General features: G+C 31.8%; 2 protein-coding genes across 2 annotated transcripts; both read right to left on the reverse strand.

The window, feature by feature from the left end:
• Positions 1 to 5,390: 5,390 nt before the first annotated feature.
• LOC114392469 (probable carboxylesterase 17) lies at positions 5,391 to 6,636 on the reverse strand. The gene has a single exon (XM_028353616.1). The coding sequence runs from the start codon at positions 6,585 to 6,587 to the stop codon at positions 5,658 to 5,660; it is 930 nt and encodes a 309-aa protein (XP_028209417.1). The 5' UTR covers positions 6,588 to 6,636; the 3' UTR covers positions 5,391 to 5,657.
• Positions 6,637 to 9,741: 3,105 nt separating this feature from the next.
• On the reverse strand, positions 9,742 to 10,719 carry LOC114392501 (probable trehalose-phosphate phosphatase D). The gene is made up of 3 exons (XM_028353662.1): positions 10,605 to 10,719; positions 10,173 to 10,320; positions 9,742 to 10,043 (listed from the first exon to the last, which is right to left on the reverse strand). The coding sequence occupies exons 1-3, from the start codon at positions 10,647 to 10,649 to the stop codon at positions 9,946 to 9,948; spliced, it is 291 nt and encodes a 96-aa protein (XP_028209463.1). The 5' UTR covers positions 10,650 to 10,719; the 3' UTR covers positions 9,742 to 9,945.
• Positions 10,720 to 18,677: the final 7,958 nt, after the last annotated feature.

The raw sequence follows: 18,677 nt of genomic DNA on the forward strand, positions 1-18,677 counted from the left end.
AGATGGAGAGACTTAGCTTATGCCAGGGAAATGCGTGAACTAACATATGATGTGTCACAATTATTGCAACTCAATATTTGCTCAGTCTCTTGATTCCTCTCTTTTCGGTGTGATTCGTCGGGGTGTTACAATTTCAATTAGACTCAACTAATTTTGGTGACATGTAAAAAGGTGCCCTAATGCTTTTCTACAACTATATAGTACCATGAGGAAATAAATAAAATATCATTCTTACACAAGGACTGGGTGTTTGATTTTATAAATATATATCACTATTCAATAAAAATTAAACAAAAGGAAACAATTTAATTGAGTATCGATTTAGGAAAAAAGTTGATAATCAATTTAAGACAAAATAAGCAATTAAAATTCGGTAATATTCAATAAGAAAAAAAACTTGTAGGATTAAGGGTTTGCACAATGGTTTCTTATACAACTAATTTCCGTACCCTTCAATCTAGTTCTCATTGAAGGTGATATAACCTAAGTTACCTCCATCTCTTTTCAAGAGTATAGAGATATATCTAATTAAATTGACTGGTACGTTTGTGATATAACTATGTTCAATTAAACCATTCATGCTCTTTCTTAATTCATTTAACCCTCAAAAGATTAAATATACTTTCGTGATTTAAAGTTTAAGTTCTTTTCCTATAGTTTCAATTAATGTCTAGATTCACCCTTCAGTTATTCCTTAAACAATAAAAGGAAAATAATCAAGAGAAGAACTCAAATGAACATAAATGTATATAATTCAATTCATTAATTTCAATAATAATCAAGGACTAAGTTCCAATCCTAGAAACAAAATGACTATTCACACGTAGTGATGGAATCAAAACAAGAAGAAGAAACAAACATCAAAATAAAAAACTAGAGTAAGAAGAAGAAACATTCCAAGACTCTTTCTAAGTCGACTAAACACAAAAGTTCAAAACCCTTTCTCCTAATCCTAAGAAAGCCTTATTTATTGTCAGAATACAATTAGGTCCAAGCCCATCTAAAATAAATAAAAAAATCCACAAACCAAGAAGTTTTGAATTTGATGTCCAATTACATTGGTTTATTTCTTCCAAAATTAACGAGTTTATTAGTTTGTTGTTATTCATTATGCGAGAAATACGGGCAATTTTTTTGCATTTGATACTTAATTAAATAAAACATATAACTAAAGCTAAACTTTCAACGTCGTATAACTAGCTACTAAGTGTCAGTTTACTATCGCGTCATAATATTAAGGAAAATATTAAACATCCACACATATATATCATTTCATACATAAGCGTCCATACAATCCATCACAAAGACAAAGTACAATCATCAAAATATCTCTGCATAATTAAGTAGTACATATATATAATTGAAGTCAACAACATGCCCTCCATACATACAACAAAAAGTATGACCTAAGAGTATTTCCAATGGAATTTTTTTTATTGATTTTTTAACTTACTTTTTTAGTTCCCTCAATGCCCATCATTCGTAAGAAATCTATACATACTTTTGTCTAATGGTAAGAAACTTAAAAAAATTCACATTTTTATATATATTTTTTCACTTTCACTTAATTATGGTTAAAATAAAATAATTAATTCAATTTTTAATTATCGTGTTATAAAATATTAAATATTAAAAACTAATAAAATTTACTCTATTCAATATTTTTTTATAAAAATATAAAATAATGAAAAATACATAATACATAATGATATTGAATTAAAAAAAAATGAAAATCATATAACATTGAAAAGAAATAAGTAAGGATGAAATGTATTTTACATAATAATAGATAATTAAATACAATGATATTAAAAAAATATGTGTTACATAAAATTAATTTTATTATGTTTTTCAAAACGTTCTCAAATATTCTCAATCAAATCTGCTTAAAGTTGATAGTGTTTTTTTGATAATATTTTTCTCTGTCATGAACCTTTGTTCTTCTTTGGAGGTATCTTGATTTGAAACTAAAATGAGTATCCGAAAATATTTCATTTGTCGACATGTCATTACCTTTATTATCATAATCAATATGATTTTGATACACGTGTCGTTTGTTCTTAACAATCAAGTTATACAATATGATACATGTACAAATTATTTTTTTCATTGTATGAGCATCCAAAATTATATGGAATCAAGTAAAATTATAAATTGAGATTGAAAGACTCCACAGGCATGTTGCACATCCTTTGGTGTGGATTATAGAGATGACCACTGATAGCCAACGGTTCTTTCTGCCAAATTGAAATCTATCTTTCAATCTTTTGATGAGCAATGTTAAATTTTTTTAAAAGATTTTGTGTTAATGGATTAATAATGAAAAATAATTTATTTTTAAACATTTTACTCCCCCATACCCTAACATTTTACTCAAGAACCTTCCCTTGTCTTCAGCTCCTCACCCTCACTTTTTCTCTCTCGATTTCTCTTCTGAGCAGCAGGTCCCTCTTGCTCTCCCCCACAACTCCTTCTCTGTTTCAACCAAATCCCCCTTTTGATCTCAACCCCTTTTTATCTCCCACACTGCATGTGGTTTCCCCAAATCCTCCACCAATCTAGACGGAGCCCTCACCACGGTCAATCTTCACATCCTCTCAGTCATTTCCAACCTCAGTAATTAATGTAGTATGAATATCCATTAGGCCCCGTAGATGGTTGCTCAATGTCAGATAAAGATCGATGGGGAAGTCACCCATCTATTACTCATCCCAACGTGGTATTAAGAAGTGGAAATAGAAAGAGGATTTATTGTTTGTACCAGGTTTTTCTATTGAGAGTCCTACGAATCCATATCCCACGGTTGAACATCATCCATCATCCACATCCCAACACTTATTAGTGTTTCCTACCTTTCATCCTATATATAGTGTACCTATTTGTAACTTCCCTCAATGTACAAAGGATTTTCTAAAAGATATTTTTCTCCGGCATCGTTGGCAAGATATCTCTGCCTTTACTTGCTGAGACCTCAAGCCTTATGGTATAGCTCAAATTTATTACTAATGTTATAAAGTTTGAAAGAAAACATTTGTTTTTTTTTTATTAAAGTTGACTGAGAGCCATGCTATAAGAAAATAGTTAACTTTTTTTTTTTTTTTTTTATGTTAGCTTAGTGTAAATCCTTAATCTTTTTTTTTTATTTTCCTATACAAAATCTGAATGTTTATATATAACTCCAACTTTTAAAATTATTTAACTTCCTTGTAACATAGTCAAGTTTCCCTAACACTTAAAATATTTTTTTACATTTTATTTTATTATTATTCTTTGTTTCGTTGAATACTACATAATTTGTACCAAGTTAAATTAATGAAATTTTAGTTAAAAAGTTTCATGGTAAAATAATTTCAATTAATTAATAAATCAATAAGATGTTTGAAAGAAATTTTTTCTCTTCAGCACTGGATTCCTAGTGTTGGCCAAATATGCTTGGCTTTTTAAAGCCTTGAAATTGTTCTCAAACTTTGCACAAATCAATTCAAATAATTATTTTTATATAAAATCTATAATCTAATAGATTAATGAGTAAATTATAGCAACACCTCCTGTTCAGGTTTTCACTAATTATATATGCACCTCCTCCTTTTTCAGATATTTCTTTGACACCTCTCGTCTAAAGACAACTTTTGTAAAAAGAAAAAAAATTGAATTACATTTCTAAGTACCCTTAACATTTTTTAATAAAAAATAAAATTGTACCAAAATTAATAACAAATAACAACTCTTTCTCCATAAACATTCTCAGTTTCTTTCTCCCCCACACACAACCAACGCACCACCATAACTACATGAAACCACGACCCAACCACCTCCAAAGCCCTCGAAACCACATCCTTACCGCCCATTACCACCGCCTATTCTTCCATCTTCGATGATGTCATATTTGACTCAAATATGACTCCGCAAGGGTGCTAGACAAAAACATTTTAAGAGTATTCTACCTTGAGGGCATTTTAGGGATAAAAGAACATTTAAAAAGTATGTGATCACAACTCGAATAACCTAAGAGTGTGTTTGGATGAGAGAATTTTAAATTCTGAAAAATTTTAAATTCTAAGAATTTCAAATACTTCAACTGAAATTTTTTTATTTTCAAAATTTTGTGTTTAGATAAAAAAAAAATTAAAATTGTGAGGGTGAAAGAAAATGAATGCAAAGAGAAGAGAATATATGGTTAGTGTGTTTTCAAAGAGAAGAATACAGCATGGGAAGTCGTAGTGGAACCGGGACACGACGGCGTACTCCATCACATCTGACCACAACATTCAGTCAACGATGCAAGGCATGACCCAGGTTCTCCGCGCCAGCAAACACCTCCGCTGCGTGATGGATAACGATGGCTGCTCCCCTGACTGGTGGGTGCAATTCTTCATGTCCCCCTACGCCCACACTCGATCGATGTTCCACGAGCTCATATGTTGTTTCTTGAAGAAAAGGATCATCGAAATGAGGGAAGAGTTGCGAGTTCGAGAACGAGATTTCAGAAACTTTTAGGTAGAAGAGAGGATGAAGATTATAAAGGAAATACGCGAACGATTTAAAAGATTCTTCTACCAATAAGAGAATTTCAATTTCTCACATTTTAGAAGAAAATTAAAATTCCACATTTTTAATTGCTTAAAATTTTGTTTTAAAATTCTAAAAATTTAAATTCTTCAAAGAAAAACATCAAAACAATGAATTTTGGATTACAAAAATTAAATTCTCTGATAAATTATTTTTCTCACTTAAAATTCTCTATCCAAACACACTCTAAGCAAATTCTACTCTTCCTTTACCATAAGGCCCTCACCACAAGTTGCATTTGAAGAGTATTCTACCTTGGGGCCCCACAAGGATCTCCACCATTCCCTCGTTAACTTCTAAGTATTTTAACCTTTTTCTTATGTACAACTTATTGTGTCACACATACACATTCACATATGCAACAATCACATAACACAATTCTATCCCAATAACAGGCATCAACAACTACAAGAATTGAATCATATTCCTATATTGCTACACCTACAATACTATTCATACACAGAAAAAGAGGGGTGCTGATAGCATTATTCCTCTATCTTATAATTATTATTTTTTTCTTATTAGGGACAACAAGGAAGTGTTATGTAGGAAATACAATTCAGATATTATTTGTCTTTTTGAGCATTTTTTATGTAATCTAACAATTACTTAAAAAAATTATACGCAAATCCTAAACAAACTTTATATCGGTAATTTGTTTTCTCTTCTCTCCTGACTTAACATTCAGTATTGCATAGTTTTCTTTCAGACATATTGTTATGAAAATATTAACAAAGAAACATGCATAATCATAGTTACTAAGTGTGGTACAAATACTACCATGCATGCAATTCACATGGGTGCGTAGTACATGGGTCAAAAATTCAATACATGATATGTAGTATGTTGTAGAATAAATCAAACTGCGTGCACAATATACCATTATGTACTACCTGTAAAGGTAAAAGGATTTTATTTTAGGGAACGCCATCAATGGCAATCTAATAATTTATAGCTTCTAGCTAGATAGCTCTTGTGCATCTATTGAAGACTAGCAAAAGCATGACAAAGCATCTTAATCTATACTACTTCAATTGATTGTCTTATTGATATTAAGAAACATAGTCCTTTTATAGCCATAGTTGATGCTAATATTTCTCCATGAATAGACTCATTTGGTTTTGGAGCAAGCGAGTTGCACAGGATTCAGGATAATATACATGAAATACGTGAGTCTCTTCCTTTGCCTCCACAAGCTCCACCTCTTTTACACCTTTCTTCTTTAAAAATTCTGCATACCTGACTCCCCTTTCCTTCAAAAAATCCTTACCAGCAACATAAACCCCAATTGCTGGGAATTTAGACCATACACTTGTAGATAGGTCCGTTTTCTCAAAATTACAACCAAAATAGTCACGATTTAAGCCTTCTGGAATACTTAGTCTCCAAAACATATCATTCATGGCCACATCCTTTATACTTTCATCAGCCATCTCATTCTTAGTCCTCTTCTCACTACCAAAATAAGGGTGTATGAGCATTAACCCTTTAATCTTCAAAGGGCATTCATTGTTTTGAATTGCCTTCACAGCAACATGATGTGCAATGTTACCTCCAGCACTGTCTCCAGAGAGAAACACTCTAGTTAGGTCAATTTGTTGCAACAAGGGTTCACAAGAAACTTGATCACCAAGCCACTCAAGTGAGGTGTAACAGTCTTCATAAGCAATAGGGAGGCGATGCTCCGGAGCCAAACGATAATCAACCGAAAGGATAATCGATTGAGATGTGACAGAGAAGTCACCAAGAAAGTTATGGTAGCCAAGCCATGTGGTGGAGCCAATGCAAAAGCCTCCACCATGGAAATAGACTAAGAGAGGAAGTTTCTTAGAGGAAGTAGGATAATCAGGAAGGAAGATTCTTCCTGTGATAGGTTTTGATGAGTCTATGATCACATCCTTGGACTTGTATCCCTTGGTTGATTCTAAAGAGGCTGGAACAATTTCAGGGTCAAAGCGTTTCACAGAACCATCAGAATAAAGTTTAAGAAAGTTGGGTGCTTCTGCTATTAAGGACATTTTGCTTGAGAGCGAACAAGTTGTTAATAGCTTAAGGTAAAAGAAATTAAAATCCAAATGATCACATTCAAATCTTTTATTTGAGATGGTGATTTTATACATAAGCTAAAAGAACTAAAACAATTTAGTGCGTATATTTGCTTTCTATTAACCATGCATTTTTTGTGTTTGCATTGTAGCTAGGTAGCCAACACATGGTATATTTTGTTTGGTTGGTCATGTAAGTTTTGTAGTCATATTTATTGTTAAAAGGCTAAACATGCGTGGTTTCTTCTAATACAGTAAGAAAAAAAAATGGCAGTTATCATATTAACATATGTAGTTGATCTTAATCAATTGTATTGTAGTATTAATTGTTAAAAAGTTACACTTGATTGATTTATATGTAAAAAGAAATGACATTGGTTGAAAATATTTCTATAAAAAGTACTTTTATTCAATGATGTTTTACATAGATAGCATGGCTTAGGTTTGGTAAAAAAAATAATTGGAAATATTTTTTAACTTCTCTATTATTTTTTACCAAAAAGAAACTTCTCTATATTTTTATTAAAACATCACATTAATATTATAGAAAAGTGAAAATATTTCTAAAATGCACTTTAGTAAATAATTTTTACACAAATAACATGAAATAAATGTTTGGTGACTATTTTTTTTTGGAAATTAAGTGTTTTAACTTTTATCTAATTTTTTGCTATATTATTTTAATAAAGAAAATTATGTCAAATACATACAATGTTTTAAGAAATGTTTGTTTCACTATTTTGTTGTAAAAAAATATGGTGATAATGAGTTATTAGGTTTAAATACGTTTTTAGTCTTTCAAATTTAAGAGTCTTAGCTTCCATTTTAGTCCCCAAACTAAAATTTTTTTAGACCTTCAAAATTCAAGAAATGCATTGTTTTGTCCCTTTGTATGATAAAAAATTACCACAAATCGTACATCCAAATTACCAAAAATCAATCACGAGAGACTAAATTAAAAAAAAAAGTATTTCATAAATATGAGAAACTAGAAAAAGGAAATTTTAGTTTGCCAAATTACAAAGGACAAATCCTTAAATTTAAGAGACTAAAAACATATTTAATGCTAAAGATTACGTTATGTATGTTATGTAATAGAAATTGCAAAAGTGACATTATTCTCTACACAATGTTAATGCTAAGGCTTAATGCTAATTGTAAAATATGAGGATCAAATGTTTTTATTTTAAAATAGAGGGACCGAAATTTTGGATTTTAAAAAATAGGAGTACCAAAATTGTATTTAAGGTTAATGCTAATTATAAATGTTAATATTTTAACATCGCTACTAGAAAGAATGGTTTTAACATTGCTACGTTAACATCGATTTTTTTAAAAAAATCGATGTTAACAAAAACGCAATGACATACTCGTAAATAACATAGGTTTGTTAATATCGATTTTTGAAAAAATCGATGTTAGCATGAGTTTGTTAACATCTCGGTTTTGAAAAATTGATATTAACGAATTCATTTTAACATCAATTTTTGAAAAAAAATAATGTTACTGGACGAAACATAGCATCGGTTTTTGAAAAATTGATGTTAACGAACTCATGTTAACATCAGTTTTAGAAAAAATCGATGTTATTGGACGAAACGTAACATTGGTTAAAACCAATGTTGTTGGATCTTTTATAATGATTGCTCTGGTGCCTAAAACCCTCGAGCTCCTCACTTTGTAACCTTTATGACTCTCACTCGAACCATTTCTCACTCTCAATCGAATCCTTTCTCACTTTCACTTGAACCTGTCGTGTTGCTGAAACTCCTCACCATCGGCACTCTCACTATCAGTGTCACTCTCGCATTCACTATTTGTCTCGCTTTCACTATCGGTCTCACGATGGTGATGAGGTTACCAAACACTATTTCGTTCACTGTCGCGCTCATTGTTGCATTATCTCAAAATGTTAGCATTCGTTTTCGATTTGGATGTCTATTTTTTTCGTTGTTTATGCCTATTTTTTGCGTTTTTATCATTATAGAAATAGAGATTATTAGAGAAAGGCACAATGCTAGTGTTTAAAGAGAGTTTCTCTCGGAGTGCTTACTGATTTTGTTCTTTTGTTGAGATTATAGAGAAGCGTGTTAGGAATATGCCAACCGCAAGTTAAAAAACCTTAGTCTTTGTGTTATTTCTTTACGTGACTCTTTGAAATGGATGAGAGGAAGGCATGTTGGTTCCTTTTTGGGTAGTAACTTGAAGTTATTTTAAGACTTAGTTTCCACTGATTGTTTTCAATGTGGCTATGTTTGAGTACTGTGTTGACGGGTTTCTCCTTATGGTGCATGGTTGCAGCTAAACCATGTATAGGATGGTTACTGGTTAGCTTAACTCTTGAGTCTAAGATGGACTGACCATGTTTATTTGTTTTTCATATTCAAAAAGCGTTTACTTTTGTTGTGATTTTACTCTTGTCAACATAGGTATCATATTTGGTACATATTAGAAGTAGTAGTTCACCCAAATCAAGCTTCTAATGGCTGTGACCACCAAAGCTTTAACCAATTCATCTTGATGAAAGAACTAGAAGATCATGGAGGCTTGAGCTCAAGAATAGTTTCTGCTATCTTTTTGGTTAACAAACAATTCTGACACCTAATGGATTAAAATTGGATGACGTTAATTGTACAACACGTTTATATTCGATTTAGAGGTTTTATGCAAGTTAAAAAACCTTTTTATCCATGTACCGCTTTTAGTGGTGTATTTTTTTTTCAAATGTTATTTAATATGAAGGCATGCTGAGTTATGAAATGGTACAAGAAAGTTGAAAAGCTTGATGAATGTTGAGTTATGAAATGAAACATATATGTAATTGTACCCTTTAAAGCATCTCTTTTGCTCTGGCACTATTACATAAATGATTTTCTTCTTTCCTAATTTTGAATATAAAGTAATATTGTGGCCGCATCCGATACACACATAGAAGCTTTCTTCTATTTTTTCACATACATATTGCTGCCAAAATCGTTGCTTAACATGTTACTGACTTTATGTGTCTATGTTTGTGATGTAATAATTTGGTCTATACTACAAGAAAAATGACCTATACCTACGGACAAAAATTGTCACTATAAATAAAAAATCTGTAGGTAAATGTATGATAGATTTTGTCCTACAGACGTTTCTTCCATCAACTTTGAGGGGCCGTATAATGACAGTTAATTGTCTGTCACTATAGGTTTTACCTACTATGTATAGTGTGTAGGTAAAAGTCATTAACTTCTACTTACATCTCTTAATTGTAGGTAAAAGTCTTAGTCTTTAATATGTATCTATCATCTTCAACTGTAGGTATATGTTTAACATGAACACCTCTAACTAACTAACTAGGCGTGGCAACATTTGTTACCCTAAAAGCATCCTCATCAGTTCGATCATCACCAATATAGATTGGAAATACATCATTCGAATTCTCGTACCCTAGAAATATGCAAATAGTATTATTATAGTGAATCAGAACAAATATATGTTATATATGTAGCATAGGTAGGTGAGATATCAAAGTAAGGCTATTTTTGCATGAATTAATATATATAGTTATCTACTCACCCAATGATTCTAACAAAAATTCAAGAGCCTTGCCATTGTCCCATTTAATGGTTAGACAGATCTCTAGCACTTTTCTCCCTTGGGTTAGCCTGAGTTGTGGATACTCATTGAGCACCAATCTAACTTTCTCCGCCAATGCTGCCCAACTCTAAGGAAAAAACAGAGTAAGGACACAATTAAAATGGACCCTCAGCAAATCCAATTCATCTATGGTTCAGAACAAAGGGATGTACATAATTAAACCACATCATGGATGAGTTATATTGATAGCCACATAGCACGTATATTCTTAAAAAACAATTTGATGGTCCATTTGCAAAGATGTATCTTATATTTAACAGCTACACAATTGACAAGAAATTTCATTTTTGCATCCCAAATCATGATAATGAAACAAAATGTACCCTGTGAATATAAGGAAAGTACGTTAACCTTTGTCAGTAATTCCACGTCCTCTGTTGTAGCCTTCTTTTTCATATCCCTTGTTTGTATATCCTGGTGGTGGAAATGGAAAGCAGCGCGACATTGCACAAAGTCCAGATATGTATGGTGTATATTCCTTGTAAAATTGAATAATTAGGCCAAAATAAGCTTAAATGGTCCAAAGTTAAAATTGAAAGGAAGAGTTGAGGTGGCATCCATAGTTGATGGTTGGAGTTAAATGTCTTTACTTTATTTAAATGGTCCAAAGTTAAAATTGAATAATTAGGCCAAAATAATAATTAATTTATGTTAATGAAAAATTTAGTTAATATTTTTAAGGCTTAAGTAACCTTTTAATTTCTATTATATCTTTTTATTTGAGTCTTTTTCTAAAGAATTAAAATTTTGGTTCATATTACTACTAAATTAATTAATAATAAAAATTTAAAAATAATCTAATAATAATAATAATAATAATAATTTATTTTATTAATTTATATGCTAGCATAAATTATAAATTAAAATATATGAATATAAATAGTGATATTATATATATATATATATATATATATATATATATATATATATATATATATTCGTGTATCTCTTATTCTAGTTATTTGTCAAAGTAATATTTTTGAAAAATAAATGAAAGGAAACAAAAATCATTTACAACTGGAAATGGTGATCTCTGTTATTATTATATTTAATTTTTTGGTATATAGTGGCATGAGTTGTCTGCTTGAAAAAGATTCTTGGAAGTGGCCATTCCTCACACTCTCTAGGAAGGTATTAGTGTTGAAGACTCTATAACTATATATTTAAACCTCTCTTACTTCGATCAACTCACAACCACTCTCTTTTATTCTTAGCTTTCCTTTCTAGTTCATACTTCATCCTATTATTACTTTCCCTCTTTGCATTCCAAATGGCCACTGTTGAGGTAATTATAAGATACACTAATCTCCATAGTTTTGTTTATCGATCCTCTATCTAGATTATGGAAACCAATCAACCATTTGTGAATAAGCTTGTTGATTTTAACGTTAAGGATGAGATGGGAATTGAAAGGAAGACGCATAGCAAACAAACAAACAAATCTTTAATTATATAAGAGTAAAAAATCAAGAATATTTTTTAGTTGCTTAAGAGGGACAAATACAGCAAACTAGAAGCAACAAGTAACACATCACATACCTTTTTCTGACTTGATCCCGGAGGAGTGCAAAGCAATGTCGGTGATGCCGGTGTCGGAAGAGTGGAGGTGACATCCATAGTTGATGGTTGGAGTTAGAATGTTGGAATTAAAACTGGAAAGAACCCAAGTGCAAGTAGAAGAAGAGTCTCAAAAGTCAAAACTCATTAATAAATAAAGCATCATCATTTGATGGCCTATATATTGTGATAACTCAAGCTCATTTAAAGCACTTTCAGTTTTTGAAAGCTTACATTACATACATACGTGACTGCATCACGACACCACCCATAATAAATAAGGCAACTCAACAATTTAAAAGTGACTGCTTCCATTAAAGCCTGAGGTTATTTCTTTTTCCCATATGAAAGCAACTCTCATTCTCATATGCTCATTTAAAATTGTTTGTTATCAAGTTTTAAGAAAGGGTAGTTTAGAAAAAAAATATTTATTTTTAAATAAAATTAATACAACTAAATGCCAGTACTAATTCATTTTCTTAATTAATGTGTTTTTTTGTTTATATTCATCTATTCGAAACAAGAGTATAAATTTTACATCAATGGTTGTGGAGGAAGCCAAGAGCACTATGGGGACAAATGCAGAAGAAGAAAAGATGGTGATAGTAAGGTTTGGGGACTTGCAAACAATGAGAAGAGTGAGGACTGGGAAGAGATTATTAATGAAGAAGAAGCAAATGGCTGCGGCTGCAGAGGCTGAGAAGTCTCTTCCGGTGTCTCCGGCGGGTGGTCCTCAGCCTCTACCCTTGTTATGAGTACACACTTTTTTAACACTCTCCATGTTATGTTATTTTGCTGAGTCTTGGCAAATTTTAGTCAGCCTTAACAGCCCTTGACTTGTGCAGGGTATTCTTGATTATGTCCGAAAGTTAATTGTGAACAGGAAAACCACTTAATCACCCAACAGAAAATGGCAAGAAGTTTAAGAGAAAAAGATATTAACTGGAACTTCTGGTGTTTAACATTACAAATGGCATTACACACAAATTTAAAGAAATTATACAAAGGAATGAAAAAGAACATCAAAATTAACAAAACAAACCAAATAGTTATGATAATTAAAAATTTAGAATGTAAAGCATGCAGCATATTTTGATTGTGATAAAACTGACAGAAGCAAGGCACTAGTTTGTCAATGGAATTGACAGAGAACACATAGGTTTGATCTGCATTTTTCTGAGTTTACTACAAAAAAATTCACATGTAAGATACTACATTGCTACAATTACTAGATCATTTTCATTTTGGATATGATAGTAGAGATAGCTTGCAGGAATAAAAATACCTTCCATTTTTCCCAAAATCCTGTTTACTGCTCCAGCACACCCTTGACATGACATACCAACTTTGAGGACAACGGTCTGCAACCATAATGGGAAAATTCAGACTGAAGGAGCAGAGAAAAGCATTAAATAATCATCTTAACCCCCAACATCACATATAGCTTTTCTGTCCATGGTAGTGTTTCCATCGAAATTTCAGTAAATAGTATACAAAAAAAAAAGAAGCATACAAGCAGGACACAGTTTGAGAAAATTTTCACATGTCCAACTCCAGCAACTAAGAATTCTCCTGATTTTGCAAAAGCCAAGGAATTCACAAACCCAGCCTGTTATGCAAAAGGATAAATTAAATGGTAGTGGATTTTTCAACTGCAATAAAACTCAGTACAAATGTAAATCCAACACTAGAAAGATGAAGAATTGCATGTTTGGAAATTACTTTTTGACTTCAAAAGTAAAACTTGATTTTTTACATAAAACTACAAATCTATGTACGAATTTACAAGTATACAATCTCTATTCTGCGCAAGCTTATGTTAAAACATCACATGGCACAAAAAAGTAAGGTTTGAAAAAAAGGGGAGAGTTATTCAATAAATAACAAGGGATTTAGTGATTTACAGAAGAAGCTACATTCAACAGAAACAAGAACAACAATAGCCTTTTCAAAGCTTCAGTCACTAGCCTTCAATTATATAAAAGTTCCAAGTAAGACATAGTACAAAGAATTAAATGAAAACGAAAAAGGGTGATTTTTCCTAAATGGTGTTCAACAAGAAACCTAAAGGGTGATTTTTCCTATGCAGTCAATTTAAAGCACATACCCTATTATTCTTTGATCCATAACATGCCCATTTTCGGGCACACCTCAGTGCTTGATGACAGATTCTGCATGGTAGCTTGATGAAACAACAGACACAGGCTAAAGGGTAACATACACAAAGCAAGCAACTACTACAAAGGAATTGAATTAGTTTCTCTTTGGTTCTGTGACCTTTTTGTTGCTGAGAGGCCAAACTTGAACAATTGCAAGGTTTGGCATGCCTTGTTGCATCAACATGTTCATGCCTCTGCTTCCTCCTAAATGCGACTCTTTTTTTGTCTTCAAGGGCTAGTTTGCACCCCATATCACTGTATGTGGGTCCCATATGCCATCAAATATATGTTGAATGCTGTAGTTGAGATGAAACCCCTGCAATCCTTGTGAAGGGTTGTGTGAACATTTGCTTAGAAATCTTCCTAGGAAAGCATTTGGAACTTGCTGCAGTTATTTTATGATGAGTATATTACATTTGCTTGTACCAAAAACCACATTTGAATGGGGTTAACTGATCCTTCAGAGTTCAAATATAAACTTTTTTAAGCTCTTACTTTTTATCAGCTTTTAAGCTCTTTTTTAACAATAACCGAATAAGGCAGGGAAATGTTCCAAAGTTCATGAAACAAACCTAGAAAACTCAACCTAGTTAGACTCTAGCACTTTATATGGGCTTGGTATGTAGCATCTCCAAACCATAAAAGGCTTGATTGACCCGTAACCTGTCCTCATTGAGAGAAACAAATAAGTCGATCTCCTTGAGCAGTCGTTTTTGTTAACTTCTCCATATTAAAAACTTCAAAACATTGAAAAGAAGATTTTAAACACAATATACTCAAAGTATCCAAAAAAGACCAAGAGCAAAGACCCAAAATATATAAAAGTGAAAAGTAAATAAGTGGAACTTTAAAAACCGGATCCTGTTTTTCTATAGTAAGCTTCTGAATTTAAAAGGTAAAGTATGTAATTTCAATTAATGATGAAATAATCAATAGTGAATATTACGTACACATATATGATAAGTTATGAATGTATTGAAACGTTATTTATTAATTTAATTCTCCTCAAGGACCGAGATTATGTATTTTCCTATGCACATTTAACAGAATATTTGCAAGTATTGATTAGACATTGAGACTCTATGTAGAAAAAGATATAAACACAATTTTTATAAAATAAAATTTCATAAAATTAAACTTTATAAGATTTATTCTTAGTTCCTACAATGCATATATGCGTGTTTCAGTGCTTTTTAACTTTCCTTATATTTGCTTCAAAAATATGGTAGATTTTAGAGATATATGAACTTAGTCCACCAATTAAATTATAACTTGTATGTGTCCTTATTTCTCAAATATTATAGTAATGCAACATTCTCAAATACTCACATCCTTCTTCCTAGGAATAAAAATCCCCAAAAGCAGAACCCACGAGTGAAGAAAGTTTCAACTATATGTAAAATCAAGGTTTTAAAAAATGGTTAGTGACGACAACACAAACGCAATTGTGACAGCATCGGCGGCATTTGTCTGCAATTTCCCTCAATATCAAGTAACGCGATTAATCTGAAAATGCTTGGTGAATGTTCATACACTTAATAACTCAATTAAAATGTTTTGCTAGAAAGATGAATAATAAATAAGGATGCGTAACAATACAACAATATATGGTGATTCCGACGGTGAATTTCAATTGAGTGATTGAAGGAGGAGAATTAAATTACCGTGAGAAAGATATTCACCGATTGTTCAACCTTGATAATCCGTTTCTCGAACGCAGAGGTGTTAATCGAGTTTCCACTAGTTGATTTATCAACAGAGTGAAGAGGAGAGGTTTTGGAGGGGAATGAATCCTACACGATCACTTTTTCCTCTTTATCCTGAAGGAGCGAGGAGCGAGCCCTAGAGAAGAAGAAATTAGAGAATGAAACTGATAACAGAGGAACGAAAAGAGCGAGGATAAGTTAAGACTACGAACCTGAAAAGTTGTGGAGCTTTATGGATTCAGGAATAGGCGAGGAAACGAAGAGCGAAGAAGAGAAAATTGCCACCATGTTTGGAGAGGGAACTTAGTGTATGTATGAGAGAGAGAGAGTGAGAGTGTGTGTGTGAGAGAGAGAGTGTGTGTGTGAGTGTGAGAGAGAGATATTAATTGAATTGAAGAGTGGAAGAGGAGGTGAGTGGTCCACGGAGGCATTATATTTTTTGACTTTTACCTACACCAATTTATGTGTGTAGGAAAAAACCTCTGTAGGCATATGTCATTTTTCTTGTAGTGATATACGTTTTGGAAAATGAAATGCTCCATCAGTTTTGAAATTGAGAAGCCAAATATTGAATGACTACTAATGGGTAGTAATAACCACTAATGAATGGTAATGGCTACTAAATGCATTCTTGATTGTAGAATGCCTATATATAGCACATGTATACCAAAATATGCACAAGCCACTAGATTATTAAAGGTTTTTTGATATATATATATATATATATATATTTGTTTTTCATATATTATATCCTTATTTTGTTTACCTTTCCAACTTATGAAATTTTGATTTATTTTATGCATGAATATATTCTATTTTTTTTATTCTATGCATACACACACACACACACACACACACACATATGAAATCAAATGCATAATATTATGTTTCAATTATGAAATTATATGTGAGAATTTTATTCATCATTGTATTATATCTTGATCTTGAAATACATAATATGATTTGTTCTCATATGATTAAGTTTTATGTATAAGTGATCTTTATAATTTTGATTAATTATGGATTAGCCACAACATCTATAATTGATTAAAATTATATATTATGTTGCTTAAAGATCATATGAGGAATTAGATATAATGTTATGATTAATTGTACTTTATATAATGAATTTTATCCCACATGAATTTTTATTATATTTGTATAATTAATTGGGATAAAATGATATTATTTTTCATGGTTTATCCACACGAATCATGAGGTATGTATAATTTGTCAATTTTATCATAAAGTAAATATTTGTGATAGGAAATTAAATTATTTTCATGTTGTACCCGTAAAGCATGAATTTGAGTATGTAATTTGATTATTCTATCACAAAGTTTAATTGTTTCTTATTAAATTAAAATTTTAGCCCATAGACAATTTTTATGTGACAAGATTCAACTTTCTAGTATGTTTGCATTGGTAAAATATACAATTAAGATTAATATGTCTCAAATTTTAACATAAGCCTTTGGATTTTACAGCTTCTCAAACGATTAGTTTTTCTATTATTCAATGTGATGTTCCTGAACTCAAAGGACATAACTATAAGATATGGAAGAAGAGAATTCTTCAGCAATTGGGGTGGATGGACATAGACTATGCTATAAGGAAAGACGAATCACCTGCAATCACTGATAAAAGTAGCCCAGTTGATGTTGCGCTATATGAGCGGTGGGAGCGATCCTACCGGCACAACGTGATGTTCATTAAGACCAAAATCTCGAATGGGATACGTGGTTCTGTCGACCAGCATGAAAAAGTCTGAGACTTGCTTAAGGTCATTGATGACCAGTTTCATCACTTTAGATAAGGCTTTAGCAAGCACCCTGATCATGAAGTTCTCCTCTTTTCAGCTCACCAGTGTGAAAGGTGGGCGAGAGTACATAATGCAAATGCGAGATATTTCAGCTCAACTTAAGAAACTGGAGGTCAATATGTCTGAGTCCTTCCTGGTACACTTCATTTTGAACATCCTTCCACAGGAATATGGACCGTTTAAGATTTCCTACAACACACATAAGGATAAATGGTCTATCAATGAATTAATGACCATGTGTGTTCAGGAAGAATAAAGGCTTGTAAGGGAGATGAGTGAGAGTGCATTGCTGACAACTGCTTGTGGGAAGAACAAAGCAGCTATGTCTCAAGCTAATAAGAAGGGGAAAGGTAAAATACCACCTCAAGCTGATATTAAGAAGGTGGCAAAGTGTTTCTTTTTAAAGAAGAAGGGACATATGAAGAAGAATTGTCCCATATTTCAGAAATGGTTTCAGAAGAAAGGTAAATCAATTGCATTAGTATGTTATGAATCTAATATGGCTAGTGTTAGTATTAACACCTAGTGGATTGATTCTGGATCTACTATCCATATTGCAAATTCTTTACAGGGTATGCAAAAACCTAAAGAAACCATTGAGAAGTGAGCAAAGCATTTTATCAGGCAATATGTAGAAGCAAGTTTCATGATGATGATTCAAGTATGAATCAAGTAGTTTTGATGATGACAAAAAGCCCAAAAGAATGATTTCAAGATTGAGTCAACAAGTTCAAGATCAAGATTAATTTCAAGATTCATTAGAAGAAATCAAGAAGATTCAAGATTCAAGAGAAGTTGATTTCAAGATTCAAGAGAAGATGAATTCAAGATTCAAGAGAAGAAATCAAGAAGACTTTACAAGGGAAGTATTGAAAAGGATTTTTCAAAAACCAAACATAGCACTGTTTTGTTTTTCAAAAGAGTTTTCTCAAAATTTTCTAAGTTACCAGAGTATTTACTCTCTGGTAATCGATTACCAGTTTCCTGTAATCGATTACCAGTGATAAAGTTTGATTTCAAAGCTTTTAACTGAATTTGCAACGTTCCAAATGATTTTTAAATGGTTTAATCGATTACAATATATTGGTAATCGATTACCAGTGTATCTGAACGTTGAAATTCAAATTCAAGTGTGAAGAGTCACATCTTTTCATAAAAGGCATTGTGTAATCGATTACAT

The sequence above is a fragment of the Glycine soja genome, chromosome 17 (assembly GCF_004193775.1).
Source record: "Glycine soja cultivar W05 chromosome 17, ASM419377v2, whole genome shotgun sequence".
In the NCBI taxonomy this organism is placed as follows: domain Eukaryota; kingdom Viridiplantae; phylum Streptophyta; class Magnoliopsida; order Fabales; family Fabaceae; genus Glycine; species Glycine soja.